This window comes from Podarcis muralis, chromosome 10, assembly GCF_964188315.1.
Source record: "Podarcis muralis chromosome 10, rPodMur119.hap1.1, whole genome shotgun sequence".
In the NCBI taxonomy this organism is placed as follows: Eukaryota; Metazoa; Chordata; class Lepidosauria; order Squamata; family Lacertidae; genus Podarcis; species Podarcis muralis.
Window position 1 is genome coordinate 73,770,529 of NC_135664.1, and position 27,429 is coordinate 73,797,957.

Genomic DNA, 27,429 nt, shown 5'->3' on the forward strand with positions numbered 1-27,429 from the left:
CCAGCAGGCGCCCCCAGGCAGCCTCTGCAGAGCCGAACCAACGGGACCCCCACACGCCCGACTTCTTGCAGGAAAGGGAGGGGTTGGGCTTTCGCTCAGGAGGACGCTGCCTTCTCCGTCTTTCTTTCCTGTCTAGGAATCTGGCTCGTTTCCGTTTAACCCTTGGCAAGCCGAGCACACCCAACTCATGCCTCTCCCTCTCTTGAGCATCGGGCACCAATGGCTTCCCGAGAAGATGGAGGTTTATGGATTACTTCCGGCAAGGGATATTTTCAGTTTGGGCCCCCTAATAGCTGGTCTGAAATATACTCAGAGTCGCAAAGTGATTTCATGCTCTTTATTCAGCTCATAGTAGTGTGGAGGAATGAATGAATGTCCCCTCAAAGTATCAGGTTGTGGATTCGCTTCTATCTGGAGAATGATTGGGTGGTTCCTGCCAACCAATCAGACTGCTGCATTGTTCTAGGACCAATCAGACTGCTGCATTCTGAATCCTATTGTTCTAGGACCAATCAGACTGCTGCGTTTTGGATCCTATTGTTCTAGGACCAATCAGACTGCTGCAGTTTGGATCCTATTCAACTCAGTACATAACATGGTCCCTGCTGGAACACAGGTCCTAAGAAATCTTCACTGGCTCCCGGTCTGTTTCCGAGCACCATTCAAAGTGTTGGTGTTGACCTTGAAAGCCCTAAATGGTCTCAGCCCAGTAGAAGGGAAGGAGCGTCTCCACCTCCATCACTCAGCGTGGACACTGAGGTCCAGCTCCGAGGGCCGCCTTGTAGCAAGGATTTTTAAGGTACCTGTGACCCACTCAAATTGTGTCCAAGAATTGACAGACGCAGCAGTGGAGAAAAAGAAAGTGATATTTATTGCTAAGCAATAATTGACCCAGTGGAATCGTTTCCAGAGACTGGGCACCCCAGCTCTTGCGCCCTGAGGCTTTATACCTGAGTACATACATCATAGATCATGACATAATAGAATACAATCACACATGGCAGCAACAATAGAACCAATGAGCGAACTCAAGCCTTGCCCCCTGATCATGTAAAGAGTTCCCTCCCAACTTCTGCTTTCTTCGGTCTGAACATTACTCCGACCTTTCCCCTAATAAAAAGGAGAAAGGAACTGTATTCAGCTGTTAAGCTCTCCTACGCAACATCTGCCAAACAGGGACATTTTGCGTTTAGCATCTTCCTGTTTTTAGCTGCTCAGGACCCTGTCTGGACAGGAGGAAAATGCCAGCACAGCAGATTTATTGCTCCCCCCCCCTTATGTTAGCGAGACATTGAAAAGAACAAGGGGAGAGAACTGGGGCAGAGTTCATTTTTGATTTTTCAAATCTAAGCATTTTGCCCTAAGCTTTGCAGAAGCCTTCATGATTCAAACATGGATTATAAAAAAATCATTATAAGGATATATGGTTATATATGGATATATGGCTAACTGATTATATGAAAAGCATAAGGTCCAGCTCCGAGGGCCTTCTGGCAGTTCCCTCATTGCGAGAAGTGAGGTTACAGAGGGCCTTCTCGGTTGTCGTGACTGCCCTGTGGAACGCTCTCCCACCAGATGTCAAGGAGATAAACCATTATACGACCTCCATAGACGCCTAAAAGCAGCTCCGTATCGGGAAGCTTTTAATGTTTTATGTTGGGCTATGTTTTCTTCTATCCTTTTGTAAGCTGCCCAGAGAGGCTGGAGCAATCCAGTTGGATGGGTGGGGTACAAAAAACATTTTTTTTTTGTTGTTGTTGTTAGACACCCAGCTTTTGATAGGGCTGCTTCGTTCTTTGCTTTTGGACTCCTATGTGGGCTTATGGGTTTGGTGCTTGTGGATCTCATGGGATTTAATGTCTTGCCATTATAAATGCACGGGGATAAGCGCATTTACACAGACACATTTCCGCAAAAAGATCCAAACTCCGGCATGTAGCCGCAGGCGATACAATAGGAGCCTTTTCTGCAAGTGGCCTTTGCAACACAACTCACTGGGTGGTAACAAAGTATACACATTGGCCTCCCTACAACGGATGCTTCCGCTTAGCCACGTTTCCTCAATGAATCCACCCATTTCTGGATGAAATGTAACTTCTGCCAGGAAAACCTGAGCTGAAATAGTACGGAGAGCAAAACAGCAGCCCTGTCTGACCCCAGTCAGCCTCCAGACTCCCCCAGTCACGTGGCAGGAGATTCTTCCTGAGCCCCCCCCCCTCCGTGAGGTGGGTATGACATCATGGATGATCCAGTGATGATCCATATGATCCACATGGTCCAAGCAGGCTGGTCCAAAGAGCAGATCTCTATGCCTGAATGAAACGGGTCTGCCATGATGGATTCTGGAGTCAAGAAATCCACCCTTTCCAATGATCTCTCAGGCTGGCCAGGAAAAGGCAGGGAGCAGGAATCTTCAGCATCCCGATGGACAGACAGACTTGTAATGTTGCCCAAACATGAACTCGGAGTCTGATCTGATTTCCATGTACAACGCATTTTGTGGCGCAAACGGAGATGTTTTTGGGGTGCTCTCTCTGTGACGGGGGGCGTATAAATTGTATAAATTGCAACGCGCTTTAGTTCTGGGCTGCTTCATTCCTTGCATGGGGCGGGGGGGGGGGGGGCTCCGCGCGCAAACAGATCAACAGCTGGCCTTGCTTTCTTCCTGGCCTCATTGTGCCACCTCTGACGGAGACACAAGGGAGGAATTTTACCTGGGTGTCGGGGCTGTGTGTGCAAAAGCCGAAGCCCCATTTTTTCCGTAACACAGGAGTCACAGAGCCCAACCCGCTGCTCAATGTGCACCAATACCTAAAACATGGAATGGATCTAAGATCATGGCGTGGGGTGGGGAGCGGGGGGAGGGAAGGATTTTGCAATGTAAACATTCGGGGGGGGGCGCACTTTGCAAATGGATTGCCGGGATCAGCCCCTGCCCCGCTCTCCACATCCACAGAAGGAAGAAGGGAGGGGGGAAACCTTCCTCTCCTTCGTCCCCCTCAATTCCTCCCTTCCCGGTACATCCTCCTCTCACCCCGCCCCCACAACCCCAAATCCCTCCACCTCCTCCTCCTCCCCGCCATCCGGCTTCTGTTTCCGGAATGAGCGGAGAGAGCCCCCCCCCCAACCTGCCTGCTTCGCCCGCAAGTGGAGCTTCTACTCCGAATTGCTGCTCTGCAGCTTAGCTCTAGGGGCGCGCCCTTTCGGAAAGGGGAGGAGGATGGAAAGAGGAGGATCCATCCCGCCCCCCCGTGGATGTTGCAGGAAAGAAATGAGACTCGAGAGCGAGGACAAAGCGGTAAAGGGGTCGCGGGCGGCGGAGGGGGGGGGGAAGGACCCAGAGACCCCCGCCAGCTCCCCCAAGCGCCTTCCGTGGGGTCTGGATCCCTGCGCGCGTGCTGCGAAGGGGGCTTTCCTTGGCCCCTTAGGCGCCTTGGCAGCGGCGGACATGGGGAACCTACGCAGGGGGTCCCCACGAGGGCCCCCTTGCCCCGTTTCCCCTCGCAGGCATCCCTGGGGCCCTGTAGGCTCCGCACAGATAAAGGCGGGCCATGAAAGGGTTAACGGGCGTGAGGGACGCCTGGATAGAGACCCCCCTGTCCCTAAATTGTGCGTCTTGGGGTGGACCCTTAGGATGGAAAGATGGGGGGTGAGGAGTGTGCCGCGCCAAGGGGGGCCTCTGGGACAGAGGGAGGGAGTCGAGGAAGTGGGGAGGGGGAGCATCCCTGGGGCAGGGAAGGGCAGCAATGATGGGGGGGGAGATAGGTAGAAAAGTCTTTGGGGAAACGTCTTCATCGTGGCGCCCGCGGGGATTCTCTGGAGGGGCCGCCTTGGCTTCTCCCTCCCACCTAGGAATCGGCCACCCCTTCAAGGCTACCAGAGAGGGATCCCTGGAAAGTGGGGGGTCCAGTCCCCCCACCCCTCCTTCCTGTAACCTCCATCCTCTTCCGACCCCATAAGCCCCTGCCCTGTCCAGGAAGAGAGGAGGGGGGAGGCCTTCTCAGAAGCGGCTCTTTGTTTCCGCAGTCCCACCCAGGAAACAGCCAGAAACCTTTTCCTCTTCCTCGGGCTTCCATCTTTAAGTTTCTCTTCCACTGCCTGGTTCCAGTACAAAGAAAAGACAGTGAAACATCAGACATTAAAAACCTCCCGAAACAGGGCTGCCTTCAGCTACAGTGGTACCCCGCAAGACGAATGCCTCGCAAGACGGAAAACCCGCAAGACGGAAGGGTTTTCTGTTTTGGAGGCTCTTCGCAAGACGAATTTCCCTATGGGCTTGCATCGCAAGACGAAAGCCCATAGGGAAATGCTGGCGGTCGGGAGCAAAGACTTTCGCCCACAGCCGGCCTTCAGAAGAGGACCTCTTCTGAAGGCCGGCGGGGGGCAAAAGTCTTTGCTCCCCCCCGCCTGCCTTCCCCCCGCCTGACCCGGGCGATCTTAAAATGCTGGCGGGCGGGAGCGAAGCGTTCGCTGCCGACCCCCAGCATTTTAAAATCTCCAAGGGACAGCAGAGAAGTCTCTGTCCCGAGGAGATTTTAATATGCTGGGGGTCGGGAGGGAAGCGCTGCCGACCCCCAGCATTTTAAAATCTCCCCGTGTCCAGGGGAGGTTTTAAAATGCTGGGGGTCGGGAGCGAAGCGTTCGCTGCCGACCCCAGCATTTTAAAATCTCCAAGGGACAGCAGAGAAGTCTCTGTCCCGAGGAGATTTTAAAATGCTGGGGGTCGGGAGGGAAGCGCTGCCGACCCCCAGCATTTTAAAATCTCCCCGTGTCCCGGGAAGGTTTTAAAATGCTGGGGGTCGGGAGCGAAGCGCTGTCCCTTGGAGATTTTAAAATGCTGGGGTCGGCAGCGAACGCTTCGCTCCCGACCCCCAGCATTTTAAAACCTTCCCGGGACACGGGGAGATTTTAAAATGCTGGGGTCGGCAGCGCTTCGCTCCCGACCCCCAGCATTTTAAAACGCTGTTCCGAAGGGGGGGGGCGGGATCACCTGCCCCAGCCGCCCCACTTCGGAACGCTGTTCCGAAGCGGGGAGGGGGGGCGGGAAGACCTGCCCCAGCCACCCCACTTCGGAACGCTGTTCCGAAGCGGGGAGGGGGGGCGGGATCACCTGCCCCAGCCGCCCCACTTCGGAACGCTGTTCCGAAGCGGGGGGGGGGCGGGATCACCTGCCCCAGCCGCCCCACTTTGGAACGCTGTTCCGAAGCGGGGAGGGGGGGCGGGATCACCTGCCCCAGCCGCCCCACTTCGGAACGCTGTTCCGAAGCGGGGAGGGGGGGCGGGAAGACCTGCCCCAGCCACCCCACTTCGGAACGCTGTTCCGAAGCGGGGAGGGGGGGGCGGGATCACCTGCCCCAGCCGCCCCACTTCGGAACGCTGTTCCGAAGCGGGGAGGGGGGGCGGGATCACCTGCCCCAGCCGCCCCACTTCGGAACGCTCTTCCGAAGCGGGGAGGGGGGGCGGGAAGACCTGCCCCAGCCGCCCCGCTTCGGAACGCTGTTCCGAAGCGGGGAGGGGGGGCGGGATCACCTGCCCCAGCCGCCCCACTTCGGAACGCTGTTCCGAAGCGGGGAGGGGGGGCGGGGACACCTGCCCCAGCCGCCCCACTTCGGAACGCTGTTCCGAAGCGGGGAGGGGGGGCGGGAAGACCTGCCCCAGCCGCCCCGCTTCGGAACGCTGTTCCAAAGCGGGGCGGGGGGCGGGAACACCTTCTGAAGGCGGGCAGGGGGCGAAAGTCTTTGTCCCCCCTGCCTGCCTTCCCAGGGGCTTTTAAATCGCCCCGGACAGCGGAGAAGTCCTCCGCTGTCGGGGCGATTTTAAAATGCCGCCCGCCAGCATTTTAAGATTGCCGCGGACAGCGGAGAAGTCCTCCGCTGTCCCAGGGTTTTTTAAAATGCTGGGGGTGGGAAGAAAAGCCCTTGTCCCCCCCCCCCAGCCTTCAGAAGAGGTCCGGGGACAGACTGTCCCCGGACCTGGTCTGAAGGCGGTTTCCCTAGGAACGCATTAATTGATTTTCAATGCATTCCTATGGGAAACCGTGCATCGCAAGACGAAAAAACCGCAAGACGAAGAGACTTGCGGAACGAATTAATTTCGTCTTGCGAGGCACCACTGTATCTTCTAAATGTCAGAATGTTGCCCATTTCCTCGCCCTCTGCCTGTTTCCCTGTAACTTTGCTTCTCGCAGGAGGGGAATCAGCAGAAGACCTTTGAAGGAGGACCTCCCTGTCCAGACTGATGCTCCTTCAGCATCTACATCCTTCAGATGCTCCTTCAGGTCTACAGGGCTGAGGCTGTTGAGGGCTTTAGGTTGCAGATCTTGCTGCTCCACAACGATCTCATTCAGCAAATAAATTTATTACTGAAGGCAAAGAAGCATAATAGGATTCAAAGTATAGCAAAAACTTAATTTACATAAAACCCTAACTTAGCATACCAAAACAGCACTCAACTAAGAATCACACAAGCAGAGTAGAGAAATAGCAGACTAGGAAGTGGGACCAGGCGCCTTTCGGCCTTGTAATTTATATTCTATTAAACGTCAGAGTAACCTTGGGACTGGATAACAAGCCTGGCTCACTCCAGTTTAAACCAGCTTCATCTGGTTCCCCAAAACAATAAAGGTTCCTCATAACCTCATCGCAACTTATCCCACCACCAGCTCTCAGCATAAAGTAAACTGCCGAGTTTCAGGAAGCCTGCATTAGATCAATACTTTTCTATGCCTGAAAAATGCAACCATGACACTTTAAAGGTCAGCACCAACAGTTTGAATTGTGATTGGAAATGTGCTGGGAGCCAGGTAAGATCCTTTAAGAGCAGTGATGTGTGGTCTCGGTAGCTGCTCCCATTCAGTTTCAGTTTCCGGGTCACCTTCAAAGGTAGCCCCACATAGAGCACATTGCAGTAGTCCAAGCGAGAGATAACTAGAGCATGCACCACTCTGGCGAGACAGTCTGCGGGGAAGGAGGGTCTCAGCCTGTGTTCCATATGGAGCTGCTAGAGAGCTGCCCTGGACACAGAATTGACCTGCACCTCCTTGGTCAGTTGTGAGTCCAAAATGACCCCTAGGCTGCACACCTGGTTATTTAGGGGCACAGTTACCCCATCAGGACCAGGGGGTCCCCAACACCTGCCCACCCCTTGTTCCCCAGGGACAGTACTTCTGTCTTGTCAGGATTCAAGCTCAATCGGTTAGCCACCATCCATCTTCAAACCACCTCCAGGCACCAACACAGGGCATTCACCACCTTCACTGATTCCGATTTAAATGAGAAGAAGAGCAGGGTATCATCCACATACTGGTGAAAACCCAGGCAAAAGCCCCGATGATCTCTCTCAGCAGCTTCATATAGATATTAAAAAGCATGGGGGAGAGGACAGAGACCTGAGCCACCCCACAAGCCCAGGGGTCTGAACACTCATCCCCCAACACCACTTTCTGGACATGGCCCAGGAGGAAGGATGGGAACCACTGCATAGCAGGGACCCCAGCTCCCCTAGAGGGTCCAGAAGGATACCAAGGTCACATGTCTCCAAAACTGCTGAGAGATCCAGCAGAACCAGGAAACAGCAGAACCAGGGCAATTTCACTTCCATGATGAGGCCTGAATCCCAATTGGAAGGTTAATGGTGGCAGAGGCATTCCTAGTCCTGCACCCCTAAAAGCTCCAGGCCCAAGAATTTAATGAGCTTTGAAGGGGCCATAGGATACTTGGTGGCCTTTTATTCAAAAGACAAATATTCTGATTACTTTTTAATTGATGTATGATATAAACAGCACTTCTGTTTTACATATTCCACATTGGAGAGATTTTGATACACAGATCTGAGTTCATCGCTCCCCCTGAAACTGATGTGCTAGCAGCACTACAAGCCTGGGCAGTGTGTTTGGGGGTCCTGGGCTGCCTAGAAAACAAGACCCCCTTCTCAGCCTGGCTTATATGGTCCCAAGGAAAGCAGAGCAGTACATTAGGCACCAGCTTGGCTGCAGGAGTGGCTGGAAGGTGGTGTGCAGGACACCATCTAACCGTCTTAGAGAGTCCACTCTGGATTTGTGTGAGTTTTCCTCCATAGCCTTCTCCTGAATATAACTCAAGAGGAAGCGAAGGAGTGCACCAAAGTATTACGACCAGAGTTTTCCTTCTTGAGGAGCTCCCTTCCCAGGTTGATGAGACCCATCTGCCCTTCATTTTCCTCTGCAGAATGGGCAGAATCTGCCTTCTTGGTTGTGGGATTCACTGTTGTTCTCATCCTCTCCATCCACCAGGGCCCGCCTTCACCTGCAACAGAATTCCCTAATACACCAAGGATTTGAGACCCATCAGCTATCCTCACCTGCTTTAGCCGGCTGATTGAAGCCATTCCTTGGATTATGGCCTCTGTTGCATTCTGACAGCTTCTGGAAGCCACAGGTGAGAACTGAGTGCTGGGTGGGAGCTAATAGTGGATAAATTACCCCATAAGGTGCATGACATTTTCCCCACCAGAGGTACTACCGCTCCCCTAGCACCCCATGATATTGTATGATTATGATCTTTAAGACAGAACAGAAATTCATGTCCCCAGAAATAACACAACTTCAGGCCACTAGAGAATCAATACTACATTTTCAAGATACTACACATTCCACTAAGTACAGTTTATCTATCTGCCTTGAATATCCTGCTTTTCAGTGTCGTTTCTGGATAGTCCTGCGTCAGAAGACGGGCACGAGATCAGACAGCACATCATTCTTTAAAGAATCAAGCTGCTTTATGAACATTGATTGAGGATTTTGAAAGTTGCTCATGAATTACTATCATTTGACATTGCAACTTCACTTCCTAAAAGCTGGGAACATGGGAAGGAGGTAAAGGAATGTAGGAGACGTTGAAATAGGAGAAGGTGCTAATGGAGATTGATGTGTTCTCTTTCCCTTAGTTCTCTTCCTCGAAGCCAAAACATGATTCCCTTTCCTCCCACTCTGAAGAAGGAGATGGAGAAGACAGTCAGAAGTCCAGGGGATGGGTCATCTCCCCCCCATTAGGAATAGAAATTAAAATGTGTGAAATGCGGAATATGCTTCATTGAATGAGGAAACATAGTTCACATCAACAAACTCCAACAGGGGAGAAACCATTTAAAGGTATGGAGTGTGGGAAAAGTTTCACTGATAGTGGAAAACTTAGAACAAATCAGCAGACTCACATGGGCAAGAAAGGATTCCAATGCAGGGAGTGTGGGAAGAACTTCAGTCAACATGGGCACTTAAGTTTACATCAACGGATTCACACAGGGGAGAAACCTTTTAAATGTCTGGAGTGTGGAAAGAGCTTCTATCGGAGTGATACACTTAGAAGACATCAATGGACTCACACGGGGGAGAGACCATTTAAATGCATGGATTGTGGAAAGAGCTTCAGTCAGAATGGACACTTAAGTTTACATCAGCGGACTCACACAGGGGAGAAACCATATAAATGTATGGAGTGTGGAAAGAGCTTCAGTTTCAATGGAAACCTTAGAACACATCAATGGACTCACACAGGGGAGAAACCACATAAATGTATAGAGTGTGGAAAGAGCTTTACTGATAATGGAAACCTTAGAACACATCAACGGATTCACACAGGGGAGAAACCATATAAATGTCTGGATTGTGGAAAGAGCTTCAGTCAGAATGGAGACCTCAGAAAACATCAACGGACTCACACAGGGGAGAAACCATTTAAATGTATGGACTGTGGAAAAGGTTTCTGTCAGAATGGAGAGCTTAAATTACACCAGCGGATTCACACAGGGGAGAAACCATATAAATGTATGGAGTGCGGAAAGAGCTTCACTCAGAGTGGATACCTCAATAAACATCAACGGATTCACACAGGGGAGAAACCATATAAATGTATGAAGTGCGGAAAGAGCTTCAGTTTCAATGGAAACCTTAGAACACATCAACGGACTCATACAGGGGAGAAACCATTTAAATGCATGGAGTGCAGAAAGTGCTTTACTGATAATGGAAACCTTAGAAGACATCAACGGACTCATACAGGTGATAAACCATTTAAATGCCTGGAGTGTGGAAAATGCTTCAGTCAGAATGGAGACCTTAAATTACACCAGCGAATTCACACAGGGGAGAAACCATTTAAATGCATGGAGTGCGGAAAGAGCTTTACTGATAATGGAAAGCTTAGAAGACATCAACGGACTCATACAGGTGATAAACCATTTAAATGCCTGGAGTGTGGAAAATGCTTCAGTCAGAATGGAGACCTTAAATTACACCGGCGGATTCACATAGGGGAGAAACCATATAAATGTATGGAGTGCGGAAAGAGCTTTAGTGATCATGGATGCCTTAGAAAACATCAACTGATTCACAAAGGGGAGAAACCATTTAAATGTATGGAGTGTGGAAAGAGCTTCCGTCAGAGTGGACACCTCAATATACATCAATGGACTCACACAGGAGAGAAACCATTTAAATGTATGGAGTGCGGAAAGAGCTTCAGTGAGAATGGAAAACTTCGAAGACATCAATGGACTCACACGGGGGAGAAACCATTTAAATGCCTGGAGTGCGGAAAGTGCTTCAGTCAGAATGGAAATCTTAGAAAACATCAGCAGACACACAGGGGAGAAACTGTTTAAATATATGGACTGTGGAAGGAGCTCATTCAGAGTGGAACCCTTGATTTATGTCAACAAACTCACACAAAACACAAACCTTATAAATATCAGGAAAGTAGATAGAGGTTCAGTCCTGGTGGAAATTCTAAATCAACAGACTCACGTACAGGAAGAACTTTGGGAGCTGAAACCCTACAAACCATCAACAAACTCAAAGAGGAGGAGCAGTTGAAATAATAATAATAATAATAATAATAATAATAATAATAATAATAATAATAAAAATAAATTTTATTTATATCCCGCCCTCCCCAGCCGAAGCTGGGCTCAGGGCGGCTAACAACAGTCAAAATAGTCCAACATTCTAAAAACATTCATTATAAAATTAATTAAAATCAGATTAATGGCAACCATCAAGCAAAATTCTGTGCAGAATGCCGATTGCCAGAGGAGGGGGTCAGGCTGCGCCCTGACCAAAGGCCTGGTGGAACAGCTCTGTCTTGCAGGCCCTGCGGAAGGATGTCAGGTCCTGCAGGGCCCTAGTCTCTTGTGACAGAGCGTTCCACCAGATTGGAGCCGGGGCCGAGAAGGCCCTGGCTCTAGTTGAGGCCAGCCTAACCTCTCTATGGCCTGGGATCTTCAAGATGTTTTTATTTGCAGACCGTAAATTTCTCTGTGGGACATACCAGGAGAGGCGGTCACGTAGGTACGAGGGTCCTAGGCCGTATAGGGCTTTAAAGGTTAAAACCAGCACCTTAAACCTGATCCTGTACTCCACTGGGAGCCAGTGCAGCTGGTATAGCACCGGATGGATATGATCTCGCAGCGAAGACCCCATAAGGAGTCTCGCCGCGGCATTCTGCACCCGCTGGAGTTTCTGGGTCAGTCTCAAGGGCAGCCCCACGTAGAGCGAGTTACAATAATCCAGTCTGGAGGTGACCGTTGCGTGGATCACAGTGGCTAGGTCAGGGCGAGAGAGATAAGGAGCCAACTGCTTAGCTTGGCGGAGATGAAAAAATGCCGCCTTTGTTATAGCTGTAATCTGCGCCTCCATAGAGAGGGAGGTATCGAAGATTACACCCAAACGCTTAACGGACGATGCTGGCACTAATTGCACCCCCGCAAGAGATGGGAGTTGCCCCCTCAATCCCATATCGCTCCGTCCCAGCCAGAGGACCTCTGTCTTCGAAGGGTTTAACTTCAACCGGCTCCCACGTAACCATCCAGCCACAGCTTCCAGACATCTGGTCAGTGTATCTGGGGCCGAGTCAGGATGGCCGTCCATCAACAGATAGAGTTGGGTGTCATCGGCATACTGATGGCAACCCAGCCCAAAACTCCGGACAAGCTGGGCGAGGGGGCGCATAAAGATGTTAAAAAGCATCGGGGAGAGAATCGCACCCTGAGGCACTCCACACACCAAGGAGTGGCGCGGTGACAATTCCCCCCCAAGCGCCACCCTCTATCCCCGACCAGAGAGAAACGAGCGCAGCCATTGAAGGACTGTGCCCTGGATCCCCACGTCGGCAAGGCGGTGGTCCAGGAGTTCGTGATCGACCATGTCGAAGGCTGCTGACAGGTCTAGAAGAATCAGCAGCCCCGACCCGCCTCGATCCAGCTGCCTGCGGAGATCATCTGTTAGGGCGACCAGAGCCGTCTCGGTCCCATGACCAGCGCGGAAGCCGGACTGGAATGGATCGAGAGCCGATGTTTCATCCAGAAACCTACCAAGCTGTTCAGCAACCACTCTCTCAATCACCTTACCCAGGAATGGAAGATTCGAAACCGGGCGGTAATTGGATAGATCTAAAGGATCTAATGATGTTTTCTTTAAGAGCGGATGCACCACTGCCTCCTTCAGTTCCCCTGGGAATATCCCGGTGCCAAGGGACAAATTGATGATATCACCCAGGGGGGCCCGCACCTCGTCTGGACACGCTCTAATCAGCCAAGACGGGCACGGGTCAAGAGGACAGGTGGTGGGCTTTCCAGCTTGGAGGAGTCTGTCCACATCGGCTGGGGATATCCGGTCAAAGTGGTCCAAAAAGATTGCAAAAAGTGCTTTATTTACAATGGATTGTTTAAGGAACATCCAGAGACTCTCACATGTAAGAACCCATTTAGATGTATGGAGAACGGGACGTTTTCCTTTCAGTGTCCACTCTTTTCTTCACAGAAATGAACTCAGGAGGAAATCAGTCTTTAACACATTGTGTATGTGAAGTTCTGGTATTTATGTGTAAAACTGTATAGTAATGAAATATTGAAGGCAATGCCAAACAATGTCATTATAATCTAAGATGTAAAGTACCTTTTGATAGAGAAGGGGTGAGGGTTTATCTGGATTGCTTGGTGGTCAGTGAGGATTAGGGCTGGGCGATATATTGTCGCATACTGGTTTCTAGACCACATCATGATAACCTTCCAAAAACAATTGATATGGCAACACACCACAGATCACAGTGTGTGTTTCTGGGATGCTCATTTGCCTGGAAGCAGCCGGCAGAAAGCTTTGCTTCATGAAGCCTCTGCAGATGCTGAATTGCTGACTTCCCTCCCAGAAGACAGGAAGCGACACACACACACCTACATTGCCCTGTGTCCTTCCATCCTCTTTCCTCCCTTGCTCCCTTCTGCCGGTGTGTCTGCCTGACTTAGATATCCTGTGTGCTGTATTTTCTTACTGCTGAAACTGGATTTGCTCTCACGAGCTAAGTTTTGTGCCTCACTGGGGACCCAGTGAGAACTGTAGGCTTTCAAAGCTCAGTAAACTATTACTGAAGAAGTCCTGCTGCCTCTGTGTGTGTTTTTGACCTCAGTGTGGGACTTGCTCTACACGTGACCCCTACTCATGCCCTGGAGTTGCTGTACTTAAGCATGCAAGACGGGTGCATCTGTGTGCACTTAAAAGCAAATAAAGTAGGACTCGCCTTTCTATGAGAGTATAGTGGTACCTTGGGTTACAGACGCTTCAGGTTACAGACTCTGCTAACCCAGAAATAGTACTTTGTGTTAAGAACCTTGCTTCAGGATGAGAACAGCAATCGTGCGGTGGCAGTGGGAGGCCCCATTAGCTAAAGTGGTGTTTAGGTTAAGAACAGTTTCAGGTTAAGAACAGACTTCCGGAAGGAATTAAGTACTTAACCTGCAGTACCACTGTGATGTGTTTTCAACTGTTTTTACTGGTTTTTTAAAATTTTGTAATCTGCTCTAGGAGATTCGGATTACAGTGGTACCTCAGGTTAAGTACTTAATTCGTTCTGGAGGTCCGTACTTAACCTGAAACTGTTCTTAACCTGAAGCACCATGTTAGCTAATGGGGCCTCCAGCTGCTGCCGCGCCGCCAGAGCACAAAGTCTGTTCTCATCCTGAAGCAAAGTTCTAAACCTGAAGCACTATTTCTGGGTTAGCAGAGTTGTAACCTGAAACTTATGTAACCCGAGGTACCACTGTACAGACAGGGAACTAACAGTAATGATGATGATGATGATGATGATGATGATGTTACATTGCTTAACATGCCCAGTCATGAATACTTGAGGGCACTCCTGGGTCCATCATTGTGGCTTGAGGCCCATGTCCAGCTCAGGCTAGTTCCCCACCCCACAGACCTTTTGGGACAGAGAAGACATGGCCGTGGTCCTCTCTGCACCAGATGGGATGGTGGCAACGCGCTCTGTGTGGAACTGCCTTGAAGGCGACTCTGGGAACTGGCCCAAAATGCAGCAGCCAGATGATTGGCTGGGCTCCCTCTCTTAATGAAAGACTTTGCACTCCTACCTCTTTGTCCAAGGAGATCAAGGATCTACCCCCCCCCCCCGACAACAAACACATTGGATTCCTCTTTTAAAACAGTTGCACTGGTTGTTTCCATTCCAGCAGGACCTCTCCTGCTCTCAGTGCCTTGGCTTGTGAGACCTCCAGTGGTGCTTTCATGGAACTGTAGAGGTGGATGGCACCCCAAGGATCATCTAGTCCAACCCCCAGCAATCTCAGAGGCCACTCTTGCATCTGGAGGAACTAAGTGTTAGAATATTTCGGTTCCATCTTAAGGGACAGGCATGACTGTTGTGTGTCACATGCCTGTTTACATTCCAGCACAGCTTGCTGGGAACTTCTGTTTGTGTACAGTGGTACCTCAGGTTACAGAGGCTTCAGGTTACAGACACCACTAACCCAGAAATATTACCTCGGGTTAAGTACTTTGCTTCAGGATGAGAACAGAAATTGTGCTCCAGCAGCGCAGCGGCAGGAGGCCCCATTAGCTAAAGTGGTGCTTCAGGTTAAGAACAGTTTCAGGTTAAGAACGGACCTCCAGAACAAATTAAGTACTTAACCGAGGTACCACTGTATAGCTTTTGCTTATGCTGTCTTGCTTTGGACATGAAGGAGAGCAGACATGATTCCTTTGTCCTGATGTATGTTGAATAAATAGGACGCGGGTGGCGCTGTGGGTAAAACCTCAGCACCTAGGACTTGCCGATCGCATGGTCGGCGGTTCGAATCCCCGCGGCAGGGTGTGCTCCCGTCGTTCGGTCCCAGCGCCTGCCAACCTAGCACCCCCCGGGTGCAAGTAGATAAATAGGGACCGCTTACCAGCGGGAAGGTAAACGGCGTTCCGTGTGCTGCGCTGGCTCGCCAGATGCAGCTTGTCACGCTGGCCACGTGACCCGGAAGTGTCTGCGGACAGCGCTGGCTCCCGGCCTATAGAGTGAGATGAGCGCACAATCCTAGAGTCTGGCAAGACTAGCCCGTACGGGCAGGGGTACCTTTACCTTTACCTTTTTATGTTGAATAAACTGCTTGTAAATCTGCTCACACATGCCTCTCCAGCCACTTCTGTTGTGTGTTTACTCTGCTGAGTGTGCATGCCCAGCTTCTGAAGGCTGCTGAGGCTCAGGTCGCAGTTTCATGCTGATCCAAGGACTGGAGATCGCCCTACACACGGATTCCTTGGATGCATCCCAACACTAAGCACTGGAGGAGAAAATGAGCCCTGCAGGATCAGACCATAGGGCTGCCTCCTATGCGGGAGACAGGGCAGAGGATTCCCCCATCGCCCCCCCTTCTCCTCCACGGATTGGCCTCCTCTTTTAACGCCACCTTGATTGGTGGCCTCTGCCTCTTGTGGGAGGGAGTTCCACAGGTTTACTCTGCCCCGCAAGAGGAAGCGCTTTCTCTTCTCTGCCTTCCTTCCTTCTCCTTTCACAGGTGAGGTTTTAGGGACCAGGGTATATTTCATGTCCGAATGTTTCTATCTGCGGACAACCTCTGTTATACAAGGGGACTGATCCATACATCTGAATGGGGTTTCTCTGCATGCATTTCCAGGCTCCTGGACCCAAGACCCTGTTGGGATTTCAGATCTCACCAGCTGCAAAGAGCAGCTACTGTGTTGACATCATGTGATGTCTCTGAGTGTGAGACAGGAAGTCTCTGCCAGTTCTCATGTAACAGAAGAGTTACTTCGCTTCTGAGTTGAAGTGTGAGTCGAGTCGTAGGCTCTTGTGTTTGCTGCTCAGGAGAGAAGTCAGGCTTGTAAGAGCTGCTTGTACAGTCTTAATAAAGTAGTGAGTAGACCATGGACTGTCTCTTCTGTGATGGGATGCCAGAAAATTAGTGTGCTCCTCTCAGGTGGGAGGGGTCCCTTATTACCGGTCTCTCTGGACTGAGGAAGGATTCCAGCCCCCCCAAAAAACTACACCACTCACATATCACGGTTACATCATGAAAGGGGAGGTCTGGTGGCAGTAACCTGATTATCCTGGACGCTGCCCCATAGTTCCCCTTGCTCTCCACCAAACACCCATCAAGTGAAACAAAAGGAGATAGTTATTTTTCCCAGCCAAGTTAATCCCAGCCAAGTTAATCACACCCTTTTGTCTTCATATGGGTTTGGTATTTCTGGAATGGCTACCTGTCTGGCACTCAGGTATCAGGATGCCAGGGATTATCACTCAGGCAGAGGGGCTGCTGGGTAGCTGAGCTCACATCTCTATATGAATTTCTGAAGTTTCCCCAGTGAGCCAGTACACAGAGACATCTATCAGTGAATTGTTACATTTGGTATTGTGCAGCAAAGGCCCTTTGAATGAAGTGTTTTGTGGGGACAAATTACAAAAGTCACAAAAGTGATGGTGCTGATTTTGGTAGTGGGCTGCATGTGCATGATATCTGCTGGAGGGGCAATTCCTGCAACCACTGGTGGCCTCTGCCTCTTGTGGGAGGGAGTTCCACAGGTTTTACTCTGCCCTGCAAGAGGAAGCGCTTTCTCTTCTCTGCCCTCCGTCTTCCTTCCTTGCACAGGTGAGATTTTAGGGACCAGGGTATATTTCATGTCCGAATGTTTCCATCCGCCTACAACCTCTGTTATAAAAGGGGACTGATCCATACATCTGAATGGGGTTTATTTGCATGCATTTCCCCGCTCCTGGATCCAAGGGGCCAGCTGCGCATCCATGAAAAGGAAGAGCCGAGCTGCCGCCCTCCTGCGACCCTCCGCGCCCTGACTTGCCCCCCTCTCGCCATGCAGCGCTGGGACCCCCGCTCTCCCCATGGGCCCTGTGTTGGGAGAGAGGAGACTCACCGGATCCCAGCAGGCGCCCCCAGGCAGCCTCTGCAGAGCCGAACCAACAGGACCCCCACACGCCCGACTTCTTGCAGGAAAGGGAGGGGTTGGGCTTTCGCTTTGGAGGACCCTGCCCCCCCCCCCGGTCTTACTTCCCTGTCTAGGAATCTGGCTCGTTTCCGTTTAACCCTTGGCAAGCCGAGCGCACCCAACTCACGCCTCTCCCTCTCTCGAGAGCCGGAGCATCGAGCACCAATGGCATCCCGAGAAGGCGGAGGAGGAGAGGTTTATGGATTACTTCCGGCAAGGGATACATTCAGTTTTGGACAGCAGCTGAAAGGCCCCCTAACAGCTGGCCCCTGAACACGGGTCCTAAGAAAATTCACTGGCTCCCGGTCCGTTTCCGAGGACCATTCAAAGTGTTGGTGCTGACCTTGAAAGCCCTACGCCTGAAAGCAGCTCTGTATCGAGAAGCTTTTAATATTTCATGTTGGGTTATGTTTTCTTCTATTCTTTTGGAAGCCGCCCAGAGAGGCTGGAGCAATCCAGTCTGATGGGTGGGGTACAAAAAAAGTTGCTGTTGTTGTTGTTAGACACCCAGCTTTTGATAGGGCTGCTTCGTTCTGTGCTTTTGGGCTCCTATGTGGGCTTATGGTTTTGGTGCTTGTGGATCTCATGGGATTTCATGTCTTGCCATTTTAAATGCACGGGGATAAGTGCATTTACACAGACACATTTCCGCAAAAGGACCCAAACTCCGGCATGTAGCCGCAGGCGATACAATAGGAGCCTTTCTGCAAGTGGCCTTTGCAACACAACTCACTGGGTGGTAACAAAGTATACACATTGGCCTCCCTACAACGGATGCTTTCGCTTAGCCCCCTTTCCTCAATGAATCCACCCATTTCTTGATGAGATGTAACTTCTGCCAGGAAAACCTGAGCTGAAATAGGAAGGAGAGCAAAACAGCAGCCCTGTCTGACCCCAGTCAGCCTCCAGACTCCCCCAGTCACGTGGCAGGAGATTCTTCCTGAGCCCCCCCCTCCGTGAGATGCGTATGACATCATTGATGATCCATTGATGCTCCACATGATCCAAGCAGACTTGTCCAATGAGCAGATCTCTATGCTTGAATGAAACGGGTCTGCGGTGATGGATTTTGGAGTCAAGAAATCCACCCTTTCCAATGATCTCTCAGGCTGGCCGGGAAAAGGCAGGGAGCAGGAATCCTCAGGCATCCCGACGGACAGACTTGTAATGTTGCCGAAACATGAACTCGGAGTCTGATCTGATTTCCGTGTACAACGCATTTTGTGAGGTAGCCGGGGATGTTTTTTGGGTGCTTTCTCAGTGACGGGGGGGGGAGAGCTACTTTCTGAGGGTGTCCAAATTGCAACGCCCTTTACTTCTGGGCTGCTTCACTCCTTGCATGGGGGGTGGGGGCTCTGCGCGCAAACAGATCAACAGCTGCCTTGTTTTATTCCTGGCCTCATTTTGTTACCTCTGGCGGAGACAGAAGTGATGAATTTTATCTGGGTGTCGGGGCTGTGTGTGCAAAAGTCCAAGCCCTATTTTTTCCGTAACACAGGAGTCACAGAGCCTAACCCGCTACTCAGTGTGCACCAATACCGTCCTAAAACATGGAATGGATCTAAGCTCATGGCGTGGGAGGGATTTTGCAATGCAAACATTGTAGGGGGGGGGGGACCCCGCTTTGCAAATGGATTGACGGGATCAACCTTTTCCCGCTCTCCTCATCCCCTGAAGGAAGAAGGGAGGGGGAAAACCTTCCTCTCCTTCGCCCCCCTCAATTTCTCCCTGCCTGGTACATCCTCCTCTCACTCCGCCCCCACAACCCTCAACCCCCCCAGTATGTCGCACCTCTTCCTTCTGCTCCTCCTCCTCTCCATCCGGCTTCTGTTTCCGGAATGAGGGGAGAGAACCCCCCTCCCAAACTGCCTGCTTCGCCCGCAAGTGGAGCTTCTACTCCGAATTGCTGCTCTGCGACGTAGCTCGCGGGGGGGGGGCGCTTTCGGAAAGGAGAGGAGGATGGGAAGAGGAGGATCCCCGCCCCCCGTGGATGTTGCAGGAAAGAAATGAGACTCGGGAGCGAGGACAAAGAGGTAAAGGGCTCCCGGGGGAGGAGAGGGGAGAAAAGGACACAGAGACCCCCGCCAGCTCCCCAAAGCGGCAGACATATCCCTAACCATATAAGGCGCCATGGGGGGGGGGGGCTCTGGGTGCAGGGGAGACTCTGGGACAGAGGGAGGGAGTCGAGGAAGTGGGGAGGGGGAGCATCCTTGGGGCAGGGAAGGGCAGCATTGGGGCGGGGGAGGAAGACCAGTCTTTGGGGAGACTTCTCCAGGGTGGCGCCTGCGGGGATTCTCCGGAGGGGGCGCCTTGGCTTCTCCCTACCTCCCAGGAATCGGCCATCCCTTCAAGGCAACCAGAGGGATCCCTGGAAAGTGGGGGGTCATGTCCCCCCTCCCCTCCTTCCTGCAACCTCCATCCTCTTCCCACCCCATAAGCCCCCATAAGCCCCTGCCCTTTCCAGGAAGAGGGGAGGGGAGAGGCCTTCTCAGAAGCAGCTCTTTGTTTCCCCAATCCCACCCAGGAAGCAGCCACAAACCTTTTACTCTCTCTGAGGCTTCCATCTTTAAGTGTCTTTTCCACTGCCTGGTGCATTGAGGATGAGGATAATGTACACCTCATAACAATTGATCCCACCACCTGCTCTCAGCAGAAAGGAAACTCCCTTATCAGCTAAAATGTTCCAGCTAGAGAAAACACCAGCTTTGTATCACACAGAGTAAAAGCACCAGAACCTTCTTGAAGCAATAGACCAGGAATGATTGATCTCTCTACATTAGATCAATACTTTTCTATGCCTGGAAAATGCAACTATGACACTTTAAAGCTCAGCACCAACAGTTTGAATTGTGCTTGGAAATGTGCTGGGAGCCAAGGAATATCCTTTAGGACCAGTGTTATGTGGTTTCCGCGGCTGCTCCCAGTTACTAGTCCAGCTGCCGCATTCTGGATTAGTTGCAGTTTCTGAGTCCCCTTCAAAGGTAGCCCCCCCCCCCATGTACAACACATGGCAGTAGTCCAAACTGGAGATAACCAGAGCATGTGCCACTCTGGTGAGACAGTCCAAGGGCAGGGAGGGTCTCATCCGGTGTACCAGATGGAGCTGGCAGACAGCTGCCCTGGACACAGAACTGACCTGCACCTCCATGGACAGCTGTGAGTCCAAAATGACACCCAGGCTGTGCACCTGGTCCTTTAGGGCCACAGTTACCCCATTCAGGACCAGGGAATCCTCCACATCTGACTGTCGTCCAGGGACAGTACTTCTGTCTTGTCAGGATTCAACCTCAATCTGTTAGCTGCCACCCATCCTCAAATCACCTCCAGGCACCAACACAGGGCATTCACCTCCTTCACTGGTTCCAATTTAAAAGAGAGGAAGAGCTGGGTATCACCCACATACTGGTGAACACCCAATCAAAACCCCTGATGATCTCTCCCAGCAGCTTCATATAAATCTTAAAAAGCATGGGGGAGAGGATGGAGTTCTGAGGCACCCCACAAGGGAGCACCCAGGGCTCAGAGCACTCATCACCTAACACCACTTTCTGGACATGGCCCAGGAGGAAGGAGGGGAACCACTGCACAGTAATTCCCCCAGCTCCCCTAGAGGGTCCAGAAGAATGCCATGGTCCCAGAGGCTTTTCTCCTGGGCATGGTCGGCCAATTGGTGTTAAAGAGAGATAGGACGTTTTTTATGTATGCTACTACAGCAGCAAGGGTTCTTATAGCAAAGTATTGGAAGACACAAGAACTACCCACGCTGGAAGAATGGCAGACGAAGGTGATTGATTACATGGGACTGGCTGAGATGACTGGCAGAATCCGTGACCAAGGAAAAGAGACGATGGAGGAAGATTGGAAGAAATTTAAAGTTTATCTTAAGAACTATTATAAAATTAATGAGTGCTAAAATGTCGAGGTTAGAGAAAAAAGAGGATTACAGCTGTTAATGATTAGGCAAGAGAGAAGGGGGGAAAACAGCAATTAGTTAAATTAAGTGAGGATTTGCTGAAGAAATTTTGAAATAGGGATGCAGAAAGGGGAGGTATGGGGAAGTCGGAGAAGTAAGATTTATGAAAAGAAGGTTTTGAAATTCTACGTGTTTATGTGTTTGTTTGTTTGTTTGTTTGTCTGTGTATTGTGTATTGTGTATTGTATTGTGTTTAATATGTGTTGGAAAATCAATAAAAATATTATTTTTTAAAAAAACAGAAGGATGCCATGGTCAAAGGTCTCCAAATCCACTGAGAGATCCGGCAGAACCAGGAAACAGCTTTCCTCTCAATATCTATCCCATTGGAGATAATCAGCCAGGGCAGTTCAAGTCCCATGATGAGGCCTGAATCCCCATGGGAAGGATCAGGGTGGCAGGAGCGTTCCTGGTCCTGCAGCCCACAAAAGCTTCAGCCACAATACTTTTATTAGCTTTCAATGGCCCACCAGATACTTTGTCTTTTCAAATACTCTTACAGTGACGTATGATGCACTTCTGTTTTCCTTGTTCCACATTGGAGAGACTTTGATACACAGGTCTGAGCTCATCTCTCCACCTGAAACTGCTGTGTTAGCAGCACTGCCTGGGCAGTGTGTTTGGGGGTCCTGGGCTGCCTAGACAACTAGACTCACTTCTCAGCCTGGCTGATATGGTCCCAAGGAAAGCAGAACAGTATGTTTGGCACCAGCTTGGCTGCAGGAGTTGAATGAAGAAGGTGTGCAGGGCACTATCCAAGCATCTTAGAGACTCCACTCAAGATTTGTGTAGGTTTTCCTCCATAGCATTCTCTTCTCCTGAGGATAAGTCATGAGGCAGCAAAGTTTAGGACCAGAGTTTTCCTTCTCAGTGGGCTCCCTTCCCTTTCCTCTGCAGGATGGGCAGAATCTGCCTTCTTGACTGTGGGATTCACTGTTGTTCTCATCCTCTCCATCCACCAGGGCCTGCCTTCACCTGCAGCAGAATTCCCCAACCCACCAAGGATTTGAGACCCATCAGCTATCCTCACCTGGTTTAGCCGGCCGGTTGAAGCTGTTTCTGGGATTGCGGCCCCTGTTGCATGCTGACAGCTTCTGGAAGCCACAGGTGAGAGCTGAGTGCAGGGTGGGGACCAGTGGTGGATAGATTACCCCATAAGGTGCATGACATTTCCCCCACCAAAGGTACCGCCGCTCCCCTAACACCCCAAGACATCCTATAATTATGATACTTAAGACAAATCAGGAATAAATTCTTGTCTCCAGAGATAACACAACTTCAGGGCACCAATGAATCAATACCATATATTCAAGGCTGAAATTTCCACTAAGTACAGTTATCCCTTTGCCTTGAATATCCAGCTTTGTCAGTGCCAGATTAGGATAGTCATGTGTCAGAAGACGGTGCAAGAGATAAGGCAGCACATCATTATTATAAGGAACAATGGGGGGGGGTGTTTCCCATTTGCCAGCTGCTTTCCTTCTGCTTCTCCTGCTCTCTCCATGCAATGCAAGGCATGTAGACAGAGGTCCATCTCCAAGAACAGGAGCTTCCCTTAGCACCCATTCAGCTGACCCCAAGCACCAAGCCTTGTCACTAGTTCTCTGACAGACCCAGACCACAGTCCATGGAGAAGATGTAGACCTGTGGTCTCACATAATGGTCCACATGGACTTCCTGAGGCCATTGGGACTGTGCAGGTGATTCATGAAGATCTAGAGGTGGAAACAGGGGTGGATGGAGGATTATGATGCCGAGGATGGGGAATGTCCAAAGGAAAGATGGACCAGAGAAAGAGAGGGCCTGCTCATGGACAGAGAGCAGCTGCCTTTCCTGTGAGGAAACAATTGATTTGAAAAGGCTGTATTACAAGATCATGCTGCACTATTAATGAGGATTGAGGATTACGAAAGGTTGCTGATGCATTACTATCATTTGACATCATTGCATCTTCATTTCATAAAAACTGGGAACATGGGTAGGAGGCAGGGGAATATAGGAAATGCTGAAATAAGAAAAGCTGCTGATGGTGTATGATGTGCTCTCTTTCCCTTTGTTCTCTTCCTTGAAACCAAAATAGGATTTCCTTTCCGCCCATTCTGAAGAAGGTGATACAGAAGACAGTCAGAATTCTGGGAGATGGGGAACCTTTCGTTTCATTAGGAATAACCATTAAAAAGTGTGAAATGTGGAATATGCTTCACTGAATGAGCACACATATCTCACATCAATGAAGTCAAACAGGGGAGAAACCATTTAAAGGTATGGAGAGTGGAAAAAGTTTCACTGATAGTGGAAAACTTAGAAAACATCAGCGGACTCACATGGGCAAGAAACGATTTCAATGCACAGAGTGTGGAAAGAACTTCAGTCAGAGGGGACACTTAACTTTACATCAACGGACACATACAGGTGAGAAACCTTTTAAATGTATGGAGTGTGGAAAGAGCTTCAGTCAGAATGGAAACCTTAGAAAACATGAACAGACGCACACAGGGGAACAACCTTTTAAATGCATGGAGTGTGGAAAGAGCTTCAGTCAGAATGGAAACCTTAGAAAACATGAACAGACGCACACAGGGGAACAACCTTTTAAATGCATGGAGTGTGGAAAGAGCTTCAGTCAGAATGGAAACCTTAAAATACATCAACAGACTCACACAGGTGAAAAACCATATGAATGTATGGAGTGTGGAAAAAGCTTTCATTTCACTGCAAACCTTAGAACACATCAACGGACTCACACAGGGGAGAAACCATTTAAATGCATGGAGTGTAGAAAGAGCTTCAGTCAAATTGCGCACCTTAGAACACATCAACGGACTCACACAGGAGAGAAACCATTTAAATGCATGGAGTGTGGAAAGAGCTTCAGTCAAATTGCGCACCTTAGAACACATCAACGGACTCACACAGGAGAGAAACCATTTAAATGCATGGAGTGTGGAAAGAGCTTCAGTCAGATTGGAAACCTTAAATTACACCAACGGACTCACACGGGTGAAAAACCATATAAATGTATGGAGTGTGGAAAGAATTTCAGATTTAGTGGAACCCTTAGAACACATGAAGAGACTCACATAAGTAAAAAACGATTTAAATGCATAGATTGTGGAAAGTGTTTCAGTCAGAGTGCACACCTTAGAACACATCAACGGATTCACACAGGGGAGAAACCATTCAAATGTATGGAGTGCGGAAAGACCTTCAGTGACAGTTCAAGACTCCATTTACATCGACGAACGCACACAGGGGAGAAACCATTTAAATGTATTCAGTGTGGAAAGAGTTTCAGTCAGAATGGAGACCTCAGTAGACATCAACAGACTCACACAGGGGAGAAACCATTTAAATGCCTGGAATGCGGAAAGAACTTCAGTTTCAATACAACCCTTAGAACACATCAACGGACTCACACAGGGGAGAAACCATTTAAATGTATGGAGTGCGGAAAGAGCTTCAGTCAGATTGGAAACCTTAAAACCCATCAACGGACTCACACAGGGGAGAAACCATGTGAATGTATGGTGTGTGGAAAGAGCTTCAGTCAGATTGGAAACCTTAGAATACATCAACAGACTCACACTGGGGAGAAGCCATTTAAATGTATAGTGTGTGGGAAAAGCTTCAGTTTCAATGCAAACCTTAGAACACACCAACGGACTCACACAGGAGAGAAACCATTTCAATGTATGGAATGCGGAAAGAGCTTCCATTTCAATGCATCCCTTAGAACACATCAACGAACTCATAGAGGGGAGAAACCATTTAAATGCATGGAGTGCGGAAAGAGCTTCAGTCAAACTGCACACCTTAGAACACATCAACGGACTCACACAGGGGAGAAACCATATAAATGTATGGAGTGCGGAAAGAGCTTCAGTCAGAGTGGACACCTCAATATGCATCAACGGACGCATACAGGGGAGAGATCATTTTAATGAATGAAGTGCGGAAAAGTTTCAGTAAGAGTGAAAATCTTAGAGGAAGACATCTGCAGACACAGAGGAGGGAAAGCACTTAAATATATGGCTTCAGTCAGAGTGAAACCCTTGATTTACGTCAACAAACTCACACAAGAGACAAACCACATAAATGTCAAGAAGAACTTTAAGGGTAGAGGTTCAGTCCTATTGGAAGTCCTACATCAACAGAGCCAGTGTGGTGTAGTGGTTCAGAGTGATTGACTCGTAATCTTGGGAACCAGGTTCGCGTCTCCGCTCCTCCACATGCAGCTGCTGGGCGACCTTGGGCCAGTCATACTTCTCTGAAGTTTCTCAGCCCCTCTCACCTCACAGAGTGTTTGTTGTGGGGGAGGAAGGGAAAGGAGAATGTTAGCCGCTTTGAGACTCCTTCGGGTAGTGATAAAGTGGGATATCAAATCCAAACTCTTCTTCTTCTTCACGGTCAGGAATAACTTTAAGAGCTGAGGCCCTACAAACCAACAACAAACTCAAAGACGAGAAGCAGTTTAGATGGAAACATCACAGAAAGTGCTTTAGTTACAATGGAGTTTTTATGAAACATCTAGGGAGATCTAAAGGGGAGAACCCATTTATGTGTATGGAGTGTTTATATGTAAAACTGTAGTCATGAAATAATGAAGGTAATGTCTCACAACAGTGATTATAATTTTATATGTAAAGTTCATTTTGATAGAGAGGGGGAATCTAGATTGCTGGTGGTGAGGATCAGGGCTTTGTAAAGCAATTGATATTGCAATACACCGTGAATCACAGTGTGTGTTTCTGGGATGTGCCTGGAAGCAGGAGGCAGAAGGTTTTCTTCATGAAGCCCCTGCAGATGCCGAGTTGCTGACTTCCCTCCCAGATGACAGGAAGCGAAACACACACATCCATTGCCCTGTGTCCTTCCAGCCTCTTTCCTCCCTCCCTTCTGCCGGTGTGTGTTCCTGACCTAGATATCCTGTGTGCTGTATTTTTTATGGCTGAAACTGGATTTGCTCTCAGAAACAAAGTTTTGTGCCTCACTGGAGACCCAGTGAGAACTGTATGCTTTGAAAGCTCAGTAAACTATTACTGAAGAAGTCCTGCTGCTTCTGTGTGTGTTTTTGACCTCAGTGTGGGAATTGCTCTACAAATGGCCCCTACCCTGCTGCTACTTGGCTCATGCCCTGGAGTTGCTCTACTCAAGCATGCAAGAAGGGTCTGTGCGTGTGAGTGTCAGACTGGTTTAGGCACCTAACTCTCTCACCCCCACCACCGTGTGATCTCCAAACTCTGCTTCTTCACCAGAACTTCTCCCTGCCTCCTACGCTTTCTGAAGACAGCTTAAAATACTGTAATTTAATGGGAGATCTTCCCCCAAGCCTAATTGCAAGAGGGGGAAGGAGGAGCTGCAGGTACCCACCAGAACATTAAAAACACAGATTGAGTTCAACAGAAAGCAAAGCAAAGCCTACTCCAAGGGAAGCCGCTTCAGCTTCCAGCCTGTCCACTCCCACAATCGCTTAAGAAGACTTGCCATTTGAGGATGGCAGAGCTGAATGGAAGCAGGCAAGGAAGCCCCACAATCGCTCCTGCTAGAGCAGGGGTAGGCAACCTAAGGCCCGAGGGCCGGATATGGCCCATTCGCCTTCTCAATCCGGCCCACAGACAGTCCAGGAATCAGTGTGTTTTTCCATGAGTAGAATATGTCCTTTTATTTAAAATGCATCTCTGGGTTATTTGTGGGGCATAGGAATTCGTTCATTCCCCCCCTTCAAAATACAGTCCGGCCCACACATGGTCTCAGGGACGGTGGACCGGCACACAGCTGAAAAAGGTTGCTGACCCCTGTGCTAGAGGAATAGGGGCAGTGACCCCTATACTCAAAGGTGATGGCCAGGAAGGAATTTCTCCCCACCCTTGTCACATGCAGCTGGGCTCACTTGCCAGAGCCACCTCAAGGGCATGACTTGAATTCCCATTTATGTATATGGGAAACGGGGGGGGGGGGGTTCTCTGTTATGTTTCTGTGATTGTTATTAAGCCTTGGCTCTAACGTGGTCATGTTGATACAAAATTGTACTGTGTAATGCTTGGAATGTGCTACTGAAACAGACTTTGTAAAACTTTGAACAAAATAGCTGGAACTAAGTGAAACAGTTGCTGTCATGACAGACCCAATATAGAGCACCCCACACTGCCACCCAGTGGCTCCACAGTGAAAAACACACCCATTC

At 49.8% G+C, this 27,429-nt stretch overlaps 1 protein-coding gene and 1 long non-coding RNA gene across 2 annotated transcripts in view; both read left to right on the forward strand.

The window, feature by feature from the left end:
• Positions 1–26,292, forward strand: part of LOC144329033 (uncharacterized) — a 36,064-nt gene extending 9,772 nt beyond the window's left edge. Inside the window, exons 4-5 of the mRNA XM_077935471.1 lie at positions 9,423–9,959; positions 23,818–26,292. Coding sequence (XP_077791597.1) covers positions 9,423–9,959; positions 23,818–25,186 — 1,906 coding nt within the window. The 3' untranslated portion in view covers positions 25,187–26,292. The remainder of the gene's footprint in view (positions 1–9,422; positions 9,960–23,817) is intronic.
• LOC144329041 (uncharacterized) lies at positions 3,107–8,916 on the forward strand. Its single transcript, XR_013394480.1, has 3 exons — positions 3,107–3,298; positions 8,270–8,414; positions 8,676–8,916. It is a non-coding gene; the product is annotated as an uncharacterized LOC144329041 (long non-coding RNA).
• Positions 26,293–27,429: the final 1,137 nt, after the last annotated feature.